Source organism: Castanea sativa, chromosome 5 (genome assembly GCF_040712315.1).
Source record: "Castanea sativa cultivar Marrone di Chiusa Pesio chromosome 5, ASM4071231v1".
NCBI classification, from domain to species: Eukaryota; Viridiplantae; Streptophyta; class Magnoliopsida; order Fagales; family Fagaceae; genus Castanea; species Castanea sativa.
In genome coordinates, this window is record NC_134017.1 from 77,488,772 (window position 1) to 77,509,591 (window position 20,820).

The 20,820-nt window shown below is 38.0% G+C and overlaps 1 protein-coding gene across 1 annotated transcript; it reads right to left on the reverse strand.

The window, feature by feature from the left end:
* Positions 1 to 216: 216 nt before the first annotated feature.
* LOC142633827 (coniferyl alcohol acyltransferase-like) lies at positions 217 to 2,791 on the reverse strand. Its single transcript, XM_075808075.1, has 2 exons — positions 2,213 to 2,791; positions 217 to 1,349 (listed from the first exon to the last, which is right to left on the reverse strand). Exons 1-2 carry the CDS (start codon positions 2,648 to 2,650, stop codon positions 378 to 380), a joined length of 1,410 nt encoding a protein of 469 aa, XP_075664190.1. The 5' UTR covers positions 2,651 to 2,791; the 3' UTR covers positions 217 to 377.
* Between the last annotated feature and the right edge of the window lie 18,029 nt (positions 2,792 to 20,820).

Here is a 20,820-nt window from a genome sequence, read left to right on the forward strand (position 1 = left end):
AACGGTATGCTGTTTGGGCGACTGATTGAGGCAAAACAATTCTTTTTCACATATGCCCAACTTATCAAAATTCACATGGGCGGGCTATACTTGAGGTTATCCTTGCTATTAAAAAGAAGTGGGAACTTGATATAAAAATGAATAAACAAAAAAAAAATGACTTATTCATATCTAAAAGAGCCTCTAACAGATGAACATAATATAACATTCATGGTCTTTTTTTTAATTATCATTTAGGTTGGTTTTTATTCATAATCATATATAGTTGTTATATATTGTTACATATAGATGCATAAACTTATTCCAAATCAATAAATGACACGTTTGCATAATGTAATATAAGATAACTAGTGAACATGATCAAACAGTCACATTTTTTATCTAACGAGAGGTTCTTGTTCAAATTCATTGAAGTATCCCAAAGTCAAAGGCCTAAATATATGACCAGCTTCACGTTCGATCAATTCCAATTCCTCTTTCAACATGTACATGTACACGACCCAATCACCATTTCCAGAAGGGCTTTGCAGTGGCATCACATACCCAGCATCTCCACCCCATGGGAAATGTAATGACACACATGTTGGTCTTCCCCATCCAAACTGCACCTTTGATAATGGAAACCTCAAACCAGATGAAACCACAAGAGCAGGACCTTCTCTGCTGCCATAGGTATATATCTTTGGCAAACTGGGAACTGAACGATGAGCCGCCACCCAATCTAACAAATCCAAGAAATGCTCAGTCATTGCACTTTCCACAATTCCATGAACTTCATTTGCTACCCCACTCAATGGTTTTTCAATAAGATCATCTACGGTCTTGCTTCCATAGGGAAGGGACCACAGGTTTCCAAAGTAAGAAGCCAATATCTTTGTTTTCTCTTCGTCTCCACAGCAAATTCTTGTCCTTCCATCAACAACAATGCCCAGTTTGGATATATTTTTGTCAGTCGTACCACTTTTGGCAATAATTTTCCATAGGAATGCACTGAAACACTCAACTTTAGTCCTTTTGCATTCATTGGTGCTGGCTAGCAATTGGAGTTGGTTGATAATGTTGGCTTTAACAATGTACGTGCAGCTAACAAAGTTATTGGCGCCTAGGTTTGGCTCTTTGGTTGGGTGGAACATTGTGTTGGGGATGTACAAGTTTTCAAGCGTAGAATCAAAGGAACTAGGGATTCGAGGATTGAGCAATGATCGGCAAAATGTTGGTAGTGAAGAGCAAGGTTTAGATTGAGCAATCTCAGCCCATGAGATAAGAAACATGCTGGCCGAGTATGCGTCCATTATTTGATGTCCAAAAGTGCATGCCACCATAAGTCCACCACATTTGAACCCAGTAGCCTACAAGTAGGTTTCATTGCATTAGCTTAGCAAAAGACTAACCAAAAATATGGGGGAAACCCTACAGTCAACAGTATACCCCTCTCGTAGTGACTTTTCATCCTTAAAGTTTATTCTTTCTCATTTAAATCATACACTTTAATATTCTTGTCAAGATTGGTTATTCCATCAATGGAACTGTCAGTTATTACATATGTAATACGAGGTCATTTTATTGAACTTAATAATAACTTCATGGACATAAATGTATGGGATGACAAACTTGACATATCTATTAAAGTTTAGGTACTAAAATAATTAAAAAATATAATTAAAAAAACTTTGAGGACAAAAATGAAAATTTATCTAACTTAAACGGTGTAATTTGGATTTAACCAAAAAAAATCAACTATGTATTTTTTATAATCTAAAATACTTTTCAGTTCCTCTTAAGTTTTAGATTAATATCATTTAATCTAGCAACGGTAAGTGGTTCTTTAAGTGTCATAATATCCATGAGATCTTGGTTTCGAAACATTTTACTAACATTTTGGAGTTGCCCCCAAAAGATTTCTCCTTGCAATAACTTGGTGTGTGTCTGAGATGTGAGGGGGGGGGGGGGGACTTCATCCACAGGGAAATAATTAGATGCTCAAAGAGGTCTAAATACTCTCATTCGTAAAAATAAATAAATAAATAAATAAATAAATAAATAAAAGGTAGTGTTTCAAAACAAAGTTGCTTAATTTTTAGTTTCCTGCATCCTGCAAGCACAACCATTAGTTACAGTAGAAAGAACTACTACCATATGATCAAATAAGATCAAATAATTAATGTCTTCTAGGATAGCCTCAAAACTCCAAGGCTAGTGTTCTTTTACAAACCTGAACAGCCAGCACACCATTCCTCTTCTTGGGTACAAGTTTGCAGCCAATGGTCTTATCAGGTCTATACAAGTTGAGGTTTTGAAGTTCTATATCTGCAAAACCTTCAATGAAATCTACCCCACGGTTGTTGCAAAGAATCTCAGGTTCACCCATGGAGTTTGGAACTATCTCACCAGCAAGAGCGTAGTATGGAACCAAAGCTTCTGCCAAGGCCTTCTTTAGAACCTCAACCTTTGACACAAATGTCCAGTTGTCTCCACAGGTTGGCTTCGTATAACAAAAGTAGAGACTAAAATCCAATGGTGGAGGCACAAGACACATATCTAGATTAGATAGTGGTAACCAATGCTCTTGATTTGGAAATTGTGCTGCCACCACCACCTCTTTCTTACTCAGAGTCATCGGGAAGTCTCTTATCTCTGTATGCATATCCATGATTTTGTGTGCTATTGTGCGTGTGTGTGTGTGTGTGTGTGTGTGTGTGTGTGTGTGTGTGTGAGAGAGAGAGAGAGAGAGAGAGAGAGAGAGAGAAAGAGAGTGTTTGTGTGTGCGTGTAAATGAAAATATTCTTGATATGTTTACAAGGGAAATGGGAGCAAGAGTGAATTTATAGGTGCAAGAAGAAGAGTTGGGGTGGTGTGAGAGTGCATGAAGCTTGATGCAATTTTAACCAGCAGACTTAGGAGAGTAATTTTAATTTTTCGAATTTTTATTTATTTATACAAAGTATTTTAAATTTATAGATTACTTTAACTAACTTTCAAGTTTCAACAAATAAACCATTAGTAAGAAACTATGACCAACTTATTTGCGGTCAGTTTATTTCCATTAAAGTAGGGGTGTTCACCAAACTGCAAAAACCGCACCAAAATCACCCTCAAAATGGCATAACTTCACTGTATCACAAGTAATAGTGCATCACACCGCATGGTACAGTACAGTTTGCAGTTTTATAATATAAAAATTGTACAAACTGCACCTTACTACACCCTCTCTATATATTGATATATTTATTTTTTTAATATTAAATATATTATTAATAGTTTAATAATCCTAGTTTTTCAAAAAAAAAAAAAAAGTTTAATAACTCTAGCAAGTGTTGATTAGGAAAGTCAACCCAAAATAAAGAAAAATTAACTCAATAATTTAAAACTTTACCCAAAACAATGGGAAAAATCAATATTGGGTTGGGCAGAAAAAGCCCAAATTTGAAAAATATAATGGCTTCAAACTATTCAAACTGCATCTTATACACTGCACCGCACATATGATCGCAAAAATAAGGTGCAAGACAGTTATGTTTTTTGCTAAACCGCACTGCAAAATGCGGTACTAAAAATGACCCAAAACCACACCATATCGTACCATGAACACCCCTACTTTAAAGTGACATATTAATAATTAAACTTGCTTATTTTGAATAAGATAATTTATTGTTTAAAGTTATAGTTTATATTACAAGTAAATAAACTATTCAAAAGCATACTTGGCAAAGTTGGGAGGTATTCTTTATTTGTTTGTTTGGGAGGGCTTGGGACAAAACCTTTGGTCCCAATGTGGCTCCGCCACTGGACTGGACGTGGATGTGTGTATTAATGATGTTTTTGTTTGTCATATCACATTAGTCTAATGAACTGAAATGTGAGTATTTATTTTTGGTGGACCGTGGACGTCATATCACTATCAATTATAGATGGCAGAGTTGGGAGGTATTCTTTATTTGTTTGTGTGCGCGCTACTATCCCCACCTATGGTAGAACACATATGTGGATTGTGGACTACAGCTCTGTGAAGAATTGATAGAACATGTTTTGGGAGTGTTCAGAGTTTCAAATTTTATGAGAAATTTATGTTATTATTATAATTTATTATTTTGGTATAATAATTGAAAACTTTATAACTCTACTAGTTGATATCTTTTTGTGTTTCTAATAAAAAATCTAGTATTTAAATCTTTCATTACTCATTGTAACTATCCAATTAGCAAAAACCTATTAAGTATAATATGATTAAGATTAAAAAATTACTAATTGGTTAATGATTCGAAATATTTAGACAAAAAATAATTCTATGCATAAAAAGAATATAATTGAGTAACCAATCAAACACTAAATTATTTTATATATTATATATCTTTATCAAATTAAGAATGATTTATTATATTTTATATGTCATGTAGAATGTATCAATAAAATTTTAGACCAGTTATTATAATTTATAAGCATAAAAATATTATATATATTGGGAGGGCTTGGGACAAAACCTTTGGTCCCAATGTGGCTCCGCCACTAGACTAGACGTGGATGTGTGTATTAATGATGTTTTTGTTTGTCATATCACATTAGTCTAATGAACACATGTAAGCAATGAAATGTGAGTATTTATTTTTGGTGGACTGTGGACGTCATATCACTATCAGTCATACATGGCAGAGTTGGGAGGTATTCTTTATTTGTTTGTGTGCGCGCTACTATCCCCACCTATGGTAGAACACATATGTGGATTGTGGACTACAGCTCTGTGAAGAATTGATAGAAAACATGTTTTGGGAGTGTTCAGAGTTTCAAATTTTATGAGAAATTTATGTTATTATTATAATTTATTATTTTGGTATAATAATTGAAAACTTTATAACTCTACTAGTTGATATCTTTTTGTGTTTCTAATAAAAAATCTAGTATTTAAATCTTTCATTACTCATTGTAACTATCCAATTAGCAAAAACCTATTAAGTATAATATGATTCGGATTAAAAAATTACTAATTGGTTAATGATTCAAAATATTTAGACAAAAAATAATTCTATGCATAAAAAGAATATAATTGAGTAACCAATCAAACACTAAATTATTTTATATATTATATATCTTTATCAAATTAAGAATGATTTATTATATTTTATATGTCATGTAGAATGTATCAATAAAATTTTAGATGAGTTATTGTAATTTATAAGCATAAAAATATTATATATATATATATATATATATATATTGGGAGGGCTTGGGACAAAACCTTTGGTCCCAATGTGGCTCGCCACTGGATTGGACGTCGATGTGTGTATTAATGATGTTTTTGTTTGTCATATCACATTAGTCTAATCAACACATGTAAGCAACGAAAAAGCATCCTGACCAAGCAACTCAGGATAAGATTACAATCTGGTTACTATTCAAAATCAGCACCAACCATTGATATAAACAGTACCCGCATCATGAACAGTACCAGCACCTAGCAGATTCCCCGACAGATTACTATTCATCTAACAGCGACAGATGAACAGTACTCCGAAAAAGCAAGGGGACAAGTCACTATTCATGAACAGTAAAAGTTACTGTTCACAGACAATCATTCAAAATCACTGTTGCTTTCGGTGGAAAGAGTTTTCACCTCAGTAAAAGCAATTCACCTTCCGTGATTCCAGCAATCTTTAGATGGCATCCAAGGCTACCTCCAGTCTATATAAGGTAGCCAAGTCTCCATTCAGAAGCAGGTTAAATTTTGGGAGCAACATCCCAAAATTTATAAGCATAAAAATATTATTATAATATATATATTAGGAGGGCTTGGGACAAAACCTTTGGTCCCAATGTGGCTCGCCACTGGATTGGACATCGATGTGTGTATTAATGATGTTTTTGTTTGTCATATCACATTAGTCTAATCAACACATGTAAGCAATGAAAAAGCATCCTGACCAAGCAACTCAGGATAAGATTACAATCTGGTTACTATTCAAAATCAGCACCAACCACTGATTCGAACAATACCTGCATCATAAACAGTATCAGTACTCAGCAGATTCCTCGACAGATTACTATTCTTCCAAAAACGACAGATGAACAATACTCCGGAAAAGCAAGGGGACAAGTCACTATTCATGAACAGTAAAAGTTACTGTTCACAGACATAATCATTCAGAATCACTGTTGCTTTCGGTGGAAAGAGTTTTCACCTCAGTAAAAGCAATTCACCTTCCGTGATTCCAGCAATCTTTAGATGGCATCCAAGGCTACCTCCAGTCTATATAAGGTAGCCAAGTCTCCATTCAGAAGCAGGTTAAATTTTGGGAGCAACATCCCAAAATTTATAAGCATAAAAATATTATTATAATATATATATTGGGAGGGCTTGGGACAAAACCTTTGGTCCCAATGTGGCTCGCCACTAGATTGGACGTCGATGTGTGTATTAATGATGTTTTTGTTTGTCATATCACATTAGTCTAATCAACACATGTAAGCAACGAAAAAGCATCCTGACCAAGCAACTCAGGATAAGATTACAATCTGGTTACTATTCAAAATCAGCACCAACCATTGATATAAACAGTACCCGCATCATGAACAGTACCAGCACCTAGCAGATTCCCCGACAGATTACTATTCATCTAACAGCGACAGATGAACAGTACTCCGAAAAAGCAAGGGGACAAGTCACTATTCATGAACAGTAAAAGTTACTGTTCACAGACAATCATTCAGAATCATTGTTGCTTTCGGTGGAAAGAGTTTTCACCTCAGTAAAAGCAATTCACCTTCCGTGATTCCAGCAATCTTCAGATGGCATCCAAGGCTCCCTCCAATCTATATAAGGCAGCCAAGTCTCCATTCAGAAGCAGGTTAAATTTTGGGAGCAACATCCCAAAATACCTCAGAGGTCCAGTTTTAGGAAGAACTCCAAAACACCATCACCTCACCCAGCCTTTAGCATTGTAATCATATGGCACAATTTTATTCTTGTAATACCCCAGCCAGTATTTATCACTGTAACCCCATGGCCTCAGCCGGCCTTTATCTGTATTTTTCACATTTTCATATGGCCTCAACCGGCCTTAGTCTGTAACTTACCCCCTTGAGGTAGTGGTTCTAGAGGATTCAGAGGATGACCTATATATTTGTCTGAGTTCACCATCACTAGCACTGTTGAATGACTCACTATCTGAGTGGTCAAGTTCTAGTAACTTGAAGATCTCATTTTTGCTAGGTTGGGCACTAATGAGGGTATTGATAAGGGATTTGACCTTAGCTCTACACTTGCTCTTAAAATGACCTTTCTTTCCACAATTGTAGCATTTGCCTGATGCTTGTGGAATGGATTCCTTGGATTTTCCTTTCTTATAGAAATCATCAGTCTTGTACTTCTGTTTTCTATAATACTTGGTTGCTTTCTTCCTATAGGATTTCTCAAAGGATTCCTTTCCTTTGTGTTTAGATTTCCTCTTGGAAGGTTTGACTGAAGGTAAGCCATACTGTGTACAAAAATGTCCCATTTCGTACTTGGCTTTGTTCTTGCTGACTTGGCTTTGGATTTTGAGATCTCTGCACATCTTCATTCCTTCACTTCGAATAGTGCTAGAGATGTCTCCATAGGTTAGGTTATCATAATCTATGACACCTAAGGGGCTGCAAAGGGTTTCCTTGACTTTCTAGCCGAAGAGAGTAGGTAACCCATCAATGAACTTCTCCTTCCAAAACGGAGAGTTACAATCACTCCTATGCATGACATAGGTAGTAAAGACATCTTCATACCACCGGTAGTCTCCTAAGGTTTTACATCTGAGGTTACTTAGCTGCTTGTAAATCCTAGATGTGATATTGATGGGTTTCTCTATGAAGTGTTTCATGATTGTATAGATCAGGGTATTGACTCCATCCGGAATTGCTTGGTCAACATTGTTGAAGATGGAGGTTCCTTTCTCATCTTTTTGAACTGCATGCTTGATGTCTTCTTTAGACATATCTGTTAGGCAATTGTTCCACCATTGCAGGAGTTTTCCTATGAATCCTAAAACCATCATTTCTATGACTTCCTTGTGAGGACGACCTTCGTCCAGGTAGTTGTTGGCTACCATAGTCATATGCTGGATTTTGTTTAGGATTTCCTGTTATGATAAACCATCTATATTCCATTCATAGAGTCTACCATGGTCTAGATCACCATGGTCCTGTCCAGCCTTTTATGTCTAGAAAAATGCTGAGATAGAAAGAGGTGTCCCTAGATTAGTCATCAACTACAAGCCCCTTAACAAAGTCTTAGAATGGGTAAGGTACCCAATTCCCAACAAAAAGGACTTAGTCAATAGGCTTAGTATAGCAGTAGTTTTCAGCAAGTTTGATATGAAGAGTGGATTTTGGCAAATACAGATAAGAGAGTCTGATAGGTATAAGACAGCCTTTACCACACCCTTTGGACATTACGAATGGAATGTAATGCCTTTTGGTCTAAAAAATGCACCCTCTGAATTCCACAATATCATGAATGAGATTTTTAATCCATTCTCCAGCCATGCAATTGTCTACATCGATGATGTACTCATCTTCTCAGAATCCTTGGAACAACATCAGAAACACCTAAAAGCATTCCTCCATACCATCAAGCATAATGGTCTTGTTGTTTCAGCCCCCAAGATCAAACTTTTCTAAACTAGAGTTCATTTCTTAGGTTTTGATATCCACCATGGTGTTATCAAACCCATAGATAGAGCTATCCAGTTCGCGGATAAGTTTCCAGATGAAATCCTAGATAAAACCCAGCTTCAGAGATTTATAGGATCTCTTAACTATATCTTAGATTTCTATCAGAATCTCAAACAGCAATGTAAACTTCTTTTTGATAGACTTCGAACCAATCCATCCCCCTGGACTCTAGCCCATACCATAGTAGTCCAGCATATCAAACAATATGTCAAAACCTTTCCTTGTTTAGGAATTCCCTCAATCAATTCCTTTAAGATTGTCCAAACAGATGCCTCAAACATAGGTTATGGTGGCATCCTCCTCCAGTGTGTTAGTCCTAATTCTCCTGAACAAATAATATGTTTCCATTCGAGAATATGGACTCCCACTCAGATTAATTGTAGTACTATTAAGAAAGAAATACTATCCATAGTACTATGCATTTCAAAATTTCAAAGTGATCTTTTAAATCAAAAGTTTTTAATTAGGATTGATTGTAACTCTGCAAAACATGTTTTAGAAAAAGATGTTCAAAACATTGCATCAAAACAGATTTTTACACGATGGCAAGCCATCCTTTCAGTTTTTGACTTTGATTTAGAATTCATTGAAGGAAGCCAAAATAGTATCCCTAATTTCCTAACCTATGAATTTTTGTAGAATTATAGCCAAGATGTCCAGAAAGAAACCTGTACAACAGCCCCAACCCCCAAAAGTACCTAAACAACAAAACCTTACTAGTTCTAGCCAAGCACAAAACCCAGGCAAGCTAATTCCAATCACCCTCAGCCAAATTGTCCCATCTGCCCAAACAAGAAACCCCAGTCAGGGTAACCCTGCTTCTCCATCAAACATTGCCAATCGTTATTTGGTTTCAACAATTCCAAAACCAAACTATGATAGGCCACCTTATGGTAAGCCCAATTACAGTTCAGCCTTAGCCTCTCCAGCACCACAAGCAACCAACCCTTATCATACAGAAGAACCTTTCAGCCTTATCAAAACCTAAAAGCTTTGTTATCCAACTAGGAAAGGGAATTCTTCCTACATTAAGAAATCTTTCCTCCAGCATATTTCTTATATCGAGCTCCACCTGGTTCATATAACAGATCTTCTTGCCCTAGCCATGGAAATTTTGCCACAAGGATGGCATTTCTTACCAAAGCATCCGGAGAAAAATATCAAGTTCTATAAAAGCATCCTCAGCCAGGAAAAGTTTGTCCAAATAGAAAACATCTTTAATAGTAGGGACCCCTCAGTAGTCCTCTATCACAAGTTCATCATCACAGGCTTCGTCAGTTGCCAAGATTGGGGACAACATCCCTCTGAATTAAGGATCCTCAAGAACTACAGATCCCCCTCAGGCTCAACACTCTATTATAGTTATTATGACTATATTGATGCATTTGAGAAAGTTCGCTTCATTCAGAATCAGAATTACAACCATTCATGGTTCTTAATGTTTAGTAGAGACTTCTTCGGTTAGCTTCCCTCTTGGTTTCTCAAATGGTGGGAAATGTTTGGATCAATCCCTTAGATTTTTCCGGAATCCCTACAGGATGCCCTGAGGTACTTTGATTCAAGGTATAAGACTTCAAGCTACCACTCCCAATTTCCAGTAATTCTGCTTTTTTCCCAAAGGTTCAGAATCCACTGGATTAGCAAGTGGGATTACAAAATCAATACCAATCTCTTAGATAGAGAATTTTCGGTAAAATGGTGGGATGGTCTAAAGATTAAACAAGTCATCAACCAAGTCTATAAGGACTATCCTCCTCCAATCTAGTAACCCATTGCTCACAAAACAAGATCTCAGTCTAGCCTAGATTTTGTTTAGGTCACCGAAAAATCTGGCAAAGAGTTAAAAGAACTAGCCCAGCAGCTAAAATTAGAAGAACAGGGTTCTCCTACTGCCTCGGTAGCATCAGTTAATCACAATCCAATTGATCTTCTTCAGGATTCCCAAGATCCTCACAGTGGTTACAATTTGGATAGCGATTAAAAGCATCCTGACCAAGCAACTCAAGATAAGATTACAATCCAGTTATTATTCAAAATCAGCACCAGCCATTGATATGAACAGTACCCGCATCATGAACGATACCAGCACCTAGCAGATTCCCCGACAGATTACTATTCGTCCAACAGCAATAGATGAATAGTACTTCGAAAAAGCAAGGGGACAAGTCACTATTCATGAACAGTAAAAGTTACTGTTCACAGACAATCATTCAGAATCACTGTTGCTTTCGGTGGAAAGAGTTTTCACCTCAGTAAAAGCAATTCACCTTCTGTGATTCCAACAATCTTCAGATGGCATCCAAGGCTCCCTCCAGTCTATATAAGGCAGCCAAGTCTCCAATCAGAAGCAAGTTAAATTTTGGGAGACTAAATTCAATTTTCATTCTTCCGCCACTTGTAGATGTCAATCGCTCCGTAGATCTCTTGAAGTACTTGGAGGGAATGATTCCTTCTTGAGTGCAATTAAGATCAGCACTTGAATCAATTAAGGCTATGACCTCGAATTCAAAATCTTTGCTAATGACAATCCTGACTTTGGAATGCCATTTATGGAAGTTAATCCTACTGATGGTATCTAAGAACAATTCTTTGCTAGGTTCTTGTATAAGGTTAGCTGTAGGGTTAACTGTTTGATTGACTTCATCATCTGAGGGACCTTCCTCATTGCTTTGATGAGAAGTGTTCTCCAATAGTTGGACTCTTCCGACGTAGTCTCCTTAATCTCTCTTTGAAGGTTGTTGATCGTAACTTCCTTCTTGGACTGGGTAAACCTATTGTAGATTTGCTCTAAATCTACCTTGGGCTGCTGGATCCTTAGTTCAGGTTTGCTGGTTTCCTTTACTAAGGTCTGATGGAAAAGGGTAAGCTTCTGAGCTTTGATGACAGGATCTTCTATTGCCTCTATGAGGTCTAGAAGAAGTTCCTCTTGCCTATTGAGTACATTGATGGTTTTGTTCCTACAACAACCATCTTTGCATGGTGTGGATTCATCCGGGCCATTAGAGGTGCTGGTTCTAGAGGATTCAGAGGATGACCGATATATCTGTCTGAGTTCACCGTCACTAGCACAACTAAATGACTCACTATCTGAGTGGTTAAGTTCTAATAACTTGAAGATCTCATTTTTGCTAGGTTGGTCACTAATGAGGGTGTTGATAAGGGATTTGGCTTTAGCCCTACACTCGCTCTTAAAATGACCTTTCTTTCCACAACTGTAGCATTTGCCTTATGCTTGTGGAATGGATTCCTTGGTTTTTCCTTTCTTATAAAAATCATCAGTCTTGTACTTCTATTTTCTATAATACTTGGTTGCTTTCTTCCTATGGGATTTCTCAGAGGATTCCTTTCCTCTGTGCTTAGATTTCCTCTTGGAAGGTTTAACTAAGGGTAAGCCATACTGTGTACAAAAATGTCCTATTTCGTACTTGGCTTTGGATTTTGAGATCTCTGCACATCTTCATTCCTTCGCTTCGAATGATGCTAGAGATGTCTCCATAGGTTAGGTTATCATAATCTGTGACACCTAATGAACTTCTCCTTCCAAAATGGAGAGTTACAATCAGTCTTATGCATGACACGGGTAGTAAAGATATCCTCATACCATCGGTAGTCTCCTAGGGTTTTACATCTAAGGTTACTTAGCTACTCGTAAATCCTAGATGTGATATTGTTAGGTTTTCCTATGAAGTGTTTCATGACCGTATAGATCAGGTTATTGAGACCATCAAGAATTGCTTGGTCAACATTGTTGAAGATGGGGGTTCCTTTCTCATCTTTCTGAACTGCATGCTTGATGTGTTCTTTAGACATATCTGTTAGGTAGTTGTTCCACCATTGGAGGAGTTTTCCTGTAAATCCTAAAACCATCATTTCTATGACTTCCTTGTGAGGACGGCCTTCGTCCAGGTAGTTGTTGGCTACCATAACCATATGCTGGATTTTATTTAGGATTTCCTGTTCTGATAAACCATCTATGTTCCATTCATAGAGTCTACCAGAAGATACAGAGAATTGGTTACTACCATTCCGTTCCTCATATTGGAGGTCAGGGGGTGTAGGTCTAGGGTACTAATTCTTGGTTGAGCTAGTTGGATTTATGTTGGGATGGTAAAGCCGTTTTACTTGTAAATCCTGAAACTGGTTTTCTAGTTGTTCTATTTCCTTGTCAGAATCTTGACTAGAATTGCTAGAAGTTGATTGGATGTCTACAACGTGGAGCTGACTAGTTACAACTGGTGAAGGGGTGGCTGGTTCCTTCTTCACTAGTTCTTCTAGCTTTTGGGCAACTATTTCTAAGGCTGTTTTGTCCTTAGGGTAACTGAGGCTAGTGTACCTGGTTGTGGGCAACTTAACTAGAGGTTTTTCTAAGGCTTGGATAGGCTTACTAGGGCTTCCTGGCTAGAGAATGACCTTGTTCTCGATTCTATCTTCTATCATGTTAAGCTATTTTCCTTTAACACTCAAACACTGGTTGGTATAATTGTTCTGTTCAATCACTTTGTTGATTGGTTTATCCTCTTCTTTGGAGATTTTGAAGGGAGAGGCAACTATTTCTCTTTTGCGGTGGTTAAAGGTTATGGCTTGTAGGGGTGGATGGCTAGATATAACAACTTCCTTGGTTGCATTGGGTCCTTCTATGGTCCAAGTTCTGGTGAGGACACAAAACTGCTTGTGTTGACTAGACTACCTTTCAAAGTATATGAAAAAGGGGATATTAGGGGATATTTCCCTCATGAATGCCGTCCAAGCTTCAAATACTTTTTCTTTTTGCTCTATGGTGTAATTGGCTTTGTAGGCTTCTCTTTTAGCTCTGTTTTCCTCAGAACTAAATTTCTTACCTAATTCTTCTAGGTCAAGAACAAATTCTCTTTTTAAAACCAGAAGCTGGCTATCTATGGACTCTTGTTGAAATGGAGGTTGTTCCATATCAGTTTCAGATGGGGATGGGGGGGGATTGCTTACGATTGTCTTCCTTATTGACAATCGAACCCTATTTGGCTGTGTAGCAAGGTGTAGTAAGTTGGGAATTGGTTCTAACTCCCTGGAGCTGAACACGTAGATCTCTTCTAGACCTTGGGAATGGTGATCCTAGAGGTCTGGTTGAGCTACACTGGGATGCAGATCTATCTCTAAGGTAGATAGGTGACTGCCTATGGGGTTGGTATAGATTTGCTGGGGATCTAAACCGGGATGTATCTAGAGGTGGTCTACACTCATAGTCTAGAGGAGTGCTAAGCCTAGATCTGTCAAAGCTTAACCTAACCATGCCGTCGGCTAGTTGCTAGACAAATTCTAGATTTGGATTCTAGGCTGGGTTTTGGATCTATAGAGTATGGTTCTCATTCTCTAAAGTCCAATTGGCTGGGAATGTGACTTCTGTCCATTTCAGGGTTCTTCGGACCTGAATCCTGGCACTAGGGTCAGTGGTTTGGATGAGGGTTGTCTCACCTCTTTCCCTTCTGTCAAGTGCTCCGACATTCACGCTCGTTCTTATGCACTTGTAGTATACTCTATATATCAAGGTGATCTGACTAGTTCCCTTTGTCATAAGGGTTCCATGGGTCTTGATATTTAGTGTGAGGGCTTTGATAACATTGTTATCATGGACGTGGAAACTGAAATCTGGGAAACAGTCAAAATGGACTGGTCCGTTGCTAAGGCTGGTTTCTATGGTTCCTAAGAGGCTGTCATTGAATCTGATGTGACGAGCATCTCTAAGGGCCATGAGGATTAAGTTGTTCAAACCTCTTCTGATGAGTGGTTTAACTCGTACTTGAACTAAACCAATGTGTAGGAAGTTATGACATTTGTCCTTATGTGCTTGAATGGCTGAAGGGGATAACAAGTAGCACGTTTCGTACTCCTTGTTTATACCATAAACTTGTTCTATGGTCTTAACATAGTAATCTGTCTTGAAGGCTTTCTTTCAAGACCATGAAGACTTATAGATCTGGTTGGTGGCTACTTTGGGGATATTCCAATCTCCTATGTCTAGACCTAGATCGGATAACTCATAAGATTTCAAATTAAGTATTCTTGTGTCTCTTAGTATCTCTGGGATGGATGATGGTTGGGAACATCTGCTGCTAGTAGAAGAGAAACTTCTAAACAACCTATTCATTGTTCTGGATTACAAGCTTAAATCAACAATTACAACCTAGTCACCTTTATCCTCAAACTTCTGGATCTAACCTTTAGATTCGAAATAGGAGCATACAACAGTGAGATAGACACCTAATCTTTGAACTCTGTACCTACCGTACTTCTCCTCCAAAATGGGGACCACCCTTCAACGCCTTCCCTCGGCTCACACGGGCTAACCAAACCAAAACTAGGAAGATTTTTCGGATTATTACGATTTAGAGACCACACAGAACTCGGTTAACAAGTCTCACAGGTATATCTCTGCAACAAATGTTAGGGCTAAACACAAAAATAAGAAGAATCTGGATAACAGGGAAGCAAAGGTTAATCTAAACAAATAATCACAGAATAACAAATAGAATGGTTAAGAAGGAGGCTCAACCTACCATTTGCAGATGTAAAAGAAGATGATGAAATAATAGCAGACGAAGAAATAAATAAATGGAAATGGAAGAGTTATCATGAAATAGATGTAAAACAAGATATGGGGTATGAGAGATATATTCATAAAATAATTCAAAATAATTATAATGCTCAAAGTAACTTGGATAACTATGGCGTCACTACCGCCAACTTGATTGAATGATAAATAGTAACTTACAACTCCGACCGGGCTAACGTGGCTCTGATACCGAAAGGGGGTAAGTTACAGACTAAGGCCAGCTGAGGCCATATGAAAATGTGAAAAATACAGATAAAGGCCAGCTGAGGCCATGGGGTTACAGTGATAAATACCAACTGGGGTATTACAAGAATAAAATTGTGCCAAATGATTACAATGCTAAAGGCTGGGTGAGGTGATGGTGTTTTGACTTTGTTAAGGGGCTTGTAGTTGATGACTAATCTAGGGACATCTCTTTCTATCTCAGCATTTTTCTAGACATAAAAGGCTGGACAGGACCATGGTGATCTAGACTTTCTTATTCAAGTTACTTTGAGCATTATAATTATTTTGAATTATTTTATGGATATATCTCCCATACCCCATATCTTGTTTTACATCTATTTCATGATAACTCTTCCATTTCCATTTATTTATTTCTTCATCTGCTATTATTTCATCATCTTCTTTTACATCTGCAAATGGTAGGCTAAGCCTCCTTCTTAATCATTCTATTTGTTATTCTGTGATTATTTGTTCAGATTAACCTTTGCTTCCCTGTTATCTAGATTCTTCTTATTTTTGTGTTTAGCCCTAATGTTTGTTGCAGAGATATACCTGTGAGACTTGTTAACCGAGTTCTGCGTGGTCTCTAAACCGTAATAATCCAAAAAATCTTACTGGTTTTGGTTTAGTTAGCTTGTGTGAGCTGAGGGAAGGCGTTGAAGGGTGGTCACCATTTTGGAGGAGAAGTACAGTAGGTATAGAGTTCATAGATTAGGTGTCTATCTCACTGTTGTATACTCTTGTTTCAGATCTACAGGTTAGATCCAAAAGTTTGAGGATAAAGGTGACTAGGTTGTAATTTTTTATTTAAGCTTGTAATCCAGAACAATGAATATGTTGTTTAGAAGTTTCTCTTCTACTAGCAGTAAATGTTCCCAACCATCATCCATCCTAGAGATACCAGCAGACACAGGAATACTTAATTCGGAGTCTTATGAGTTATCCGATCTAGATTTAGACATAGGAGATTGGAATATCCCTAAAGTAGCCACCAACTAGATCTATAAGTCTTCATGGTCTTGGAAGAGAGCCTTCAAGACAGATTACCATGTTAAGACCATAGAACAAGTTTATGGTATAAACAAGGAGTACGAAACATGCTACTTGTTATCCTCTTCAACCATTCAAGCACATAGGGACAAAGGTCATAACTTCCTACATATAGGTTTAGTCCAAGTAGGAGTTAAACCACTCATCAGAAGAGGTTTGAACAACTCAATCCTCATGGCCCTTAGAGATGCTCGTCACATCAGATTCAATGATAGCCTCTTAGGAACCATAGAAACTAGCTTTAGCAATGGACCAGTCCATTTTGACTGTTTCCTAGATTTCGGCATCCACATCCATGATAACAATGTTATCAAAGCCCTCACACTCAATATCAAGACCCATGGAACCCTCATGACGTAGGGAACTAGCCAGATCGCCTTGATATACAAAGTATACTACAAGTGTATGAGAACGAACATGAATGTCGGAGCACTTGATAGAAGGGAAAGAGGTGAGACAACCCTCATCCAAACCACTAACCTTAGCACCACGATTCAGGTCCCAAGAACCCTAAAATGGACAGAGGTCACATTCCCAGCCAATTGGACTTTAGAGAATGAGAACCATACTTTAAAGTCCACGTTGTGTTGACCAAAGTATCTTTCAAAGTATATGAAAAAGGGGACATTACGGGATATTTCCCTCATGAATGCCGTCCATGCTTCAAATACTTTTTCTTTTTGCTCTCTGGTGTAATTGGCTTTATAGGTTTCTTTTTTAGTTTTGTTTTCCTCATAACTAAATTCCTTTCCTAATTCTTCTAGGTCAGGAACGAATTCTTTGTTTAAAACCAAAAGCTAGTTATCTATGGACTCTTGCTGAGATAGAGGTTGTTCCATATCAGTTCCAAATGGGGATGGGGGGGATTGCTCACGATCGTCTTCCTCATTGACAATCGAATCTTGTTTGGCTGTGTAGCAAGGTGTGGTAAGTTGAGAATTGGTTCTAACTCCCTGGAGCTGTACACCTAGATCTCTTCTAGAGCTTGGGAATGGTGATCCTAGAGGCCTAGATGAGCTACACTAGGATGCTGATCTATCTCTAAGGTAGATAGGTGACTGCTTATGGGGTTGGTGTAGATCTGTTGGGGATCTAAACTGGGATGTATCCAGAGGTGGTCTACACTCATAGTCTAGAGGAGTGCTAAGCCTAGATTTGTCAAAGCTTAACCTAACCATGCCGTAGGCTAGTTGCTGGACAAATTCTAGATCTAGATTTTGGGCTAGGTTTTGGATCTGTAGAGTATGGTTCTCATTCTCTAAAGTCCAATTGGCTGGGAATGTTACCTCTGTCCATTTCAGGGTTCTTGGGACCTGAATCCTGGCGCTAGGGTCAGTGGTTTGGATGAGGGTTGTCTCACTTCTTTCCCTTCTGTCAAGTGCTCTGACATTCACGTTCGTTCTCATGCATTTGTAGTATACTCTGTATATCAAGGTGATCTAACTAGTTCCCTGCGTCATAAGGGTTCCATGAGTCTTGATATTGAGTGTGAGGGCTTTGATAACATTGTTATCATGGATGTGGATGCTGAAATCTGGGAAATAGTCAAAATGGACTAGTCCGTTGCTAAGGCTCCAAGTTATTTTTGGCATTATAATTATTTTGAATTATTTTATGGATATATCTCCCATACCCCATATTTTGTTTTACATCTATTTCATGATAACTCTTCCATTCCCATTTATTTATTTCTTGGTCTGCTATTATTTCATCATCTTCTTTTACATCTGCAAATGGTAGGTTGAGCCTCCTTCTTAACCATTCTATTTGTTATTCTGTGATTATTTGTTCATATTAACCTTTGCTTCCCTGTTATCTTGATTCTTCTTATTTTTGTGTTTAGCCCTAACGTTTGTTGCAGAATTATATCTGTGAGACTTGTTAACCGAGTTCTGTGTGGTCTCTAAATATTAATAATCTGAAAAATCTTCCTAGTTTTGGTTTGGTCAGCCCGTGTGAGCCGAGGGAAGGCGTTAAAGGGTGGTCCCCATTTTGGAGGAGAAGTACGGTAGGTACAGAGTTCACAGATTAGGTGTCTATCTCATTGTTGTATAATTTTGTTCCAGATCTAAAGGTTAGACCCAGAAGTTTGAGGATAGAGGTGACTAGGTTGTAATTGTTGATTTAAGCTTGTAATCCAGAACAATGAATAGGTTGTTTAGAAGTTTCTCTTCTACTAGCAGTAGCTGTTCCCAACCATCATCCATCTCAGAGATACCAGCGGATATAGGAATACTAAATTTAGAGTCTTATGAGTTATCCGATCTAGATCTAGACATAGGAGATTGGAATATCCCTAAAGTAGCCACCAATCAGATCTATAAGTCTTCATGGTCTTGGAAGAGAGCCTTCAAGACAGAATACCCTGTTAAGACCATAGAACAAGTTTATGGTATAAAAACAAGGAGTACAAAACGTGCTACTTGTTATCCCCTTCAGCCATTCAAGCACATAGGGACAAAGGTCATAACTTCCTAAAAATCGGTTTAGTTCAAGTAGGAGTTAAACCACTCATCAGAAGAGGTTTGAACAACTCAATCCTTATGGCCTTTAGAGATGCTCATCACATCAGATTCAACGACAACCTCTTAGGAACCATAGAAACTAGCCTTAGCAATGGACCAGTCCATTTTGACTATTTCCCAGATTTTTCTATCCACATCCATGATAGCAATGTTATCAAAGCCCTCACACTCAATATCAAGACCCATGGAACCCTCATGACACAGGGAACTAGCCAGATCGCCTTGATATACAGAGCACACTACAAGTGCATGAGAACGAATATGAATGCCGGAGCACTTGACGGATGGGAAAAAGGTGAGACAACCTTCATCCAAACCACTAACCCTAATGCCAGGATTTAGGTCCCAAGAACCCTGAAATGGATAGAGGTCACATTCCTAGCCAATTGGACTTTATAGAATGAGAACCATACTCTATAGATCCAAAACCAGCCCAGAATCCAGATCTAGAATTTGTCCAACAACTAGCCGACGGCATGGTTAGGTTAAGTTTTGACAGATCTAGGCTTAGCAATCCTCTAGACTATAAGTGTAGACCACCTCTAGATATATCCCGATTTAGATCTCCAATAGATCTACACCAACCACATAAGCAATCACCTATCTATCTTAAATATAGATCTGCATCCCAGTGTAGCTCAACTAGACCTTTAAGATAACCATTCCCAAGCTCTAGAAGAGATCTAGGTGCACAGCTCCAGGGAGTTAGAACCAATTTCTAACTTAATACACCTTGCTACATAGCCAAACAGGATTCGATTGTCAATGAGGAAGATGATCGTGCGCAATCCCCCCTATCCCCATCTGGAACTGATATGGAACAACCTCCATTTCAGTAAGAGTCCATAGATAACTAGCTTCTGGTTTTAAATAGAGAATTTTTTCCTAACCTAGAAGAATTAGGTAAGGAATTTAGTTCTGAGGAAAACAGAGCTAAAAGAGAAGCCTACAAAGCCAATAACACCAGAAAGCAGAAAGAAAAAATATTTGAAGCTTGGACGGCATTCATGAGAGAAATATCCCGTAATGTCCCTTTTTCATATACTTTGAAAGATACTCTGGTCAGCACAAGCAGCTTTGTGTCCTCACCAGAACTTGGACCATAGAAGGACCCAATGCAACTAAAGAAGTTGTTAGCCAATCACCCATAAATAAGCACACCAGCCTTAGTTACCCTAAGGGTAAAACAACCTTAGAAATTGTAGCCCAGAAGCTAGAAGAACTTGTGAAGAAGAAACCAGCCATCTCTTCACCAGTTTCAACAAGTTTGCTTAAAGTGTTAGATACCCAAACAACCTCTAGCAGTTCCTCCTTTGACATAGAAGAAGAGAAAGAACCTCTAGAAGCCAAATGGAAACATCTGAAAATGAAAAGACTTGAAAACTGTGAAAGCAGAACCCCTCGGCCATGGATAATTTTCAAAGCCAATAATAAAGCTAAGAAGCTTGAAAAGCATGTTCCATAGAAATTGGGAAAATGCTTCCATTGTGGCAAGCGTGATCATCTTAAGAAAAATTGTGGAATCAAATCCTTTACCAAAAGAGCAGATGACCCAGTGGTCAAGTCTCAGGAGCCTAGCCAAACTCATCAGCCTTTAGTGCAGGAAACCCGTCAACCCAAAGTAGATTTAGAAAAAATCTACAATAGGTTTACCCAGACCAAGAAGGAAGTTATGATTAACGACCTTCAAAGAGAAGCCAAGGAAACCAAGTGTAACATTAGGACCTTTAAGCAAGAGCT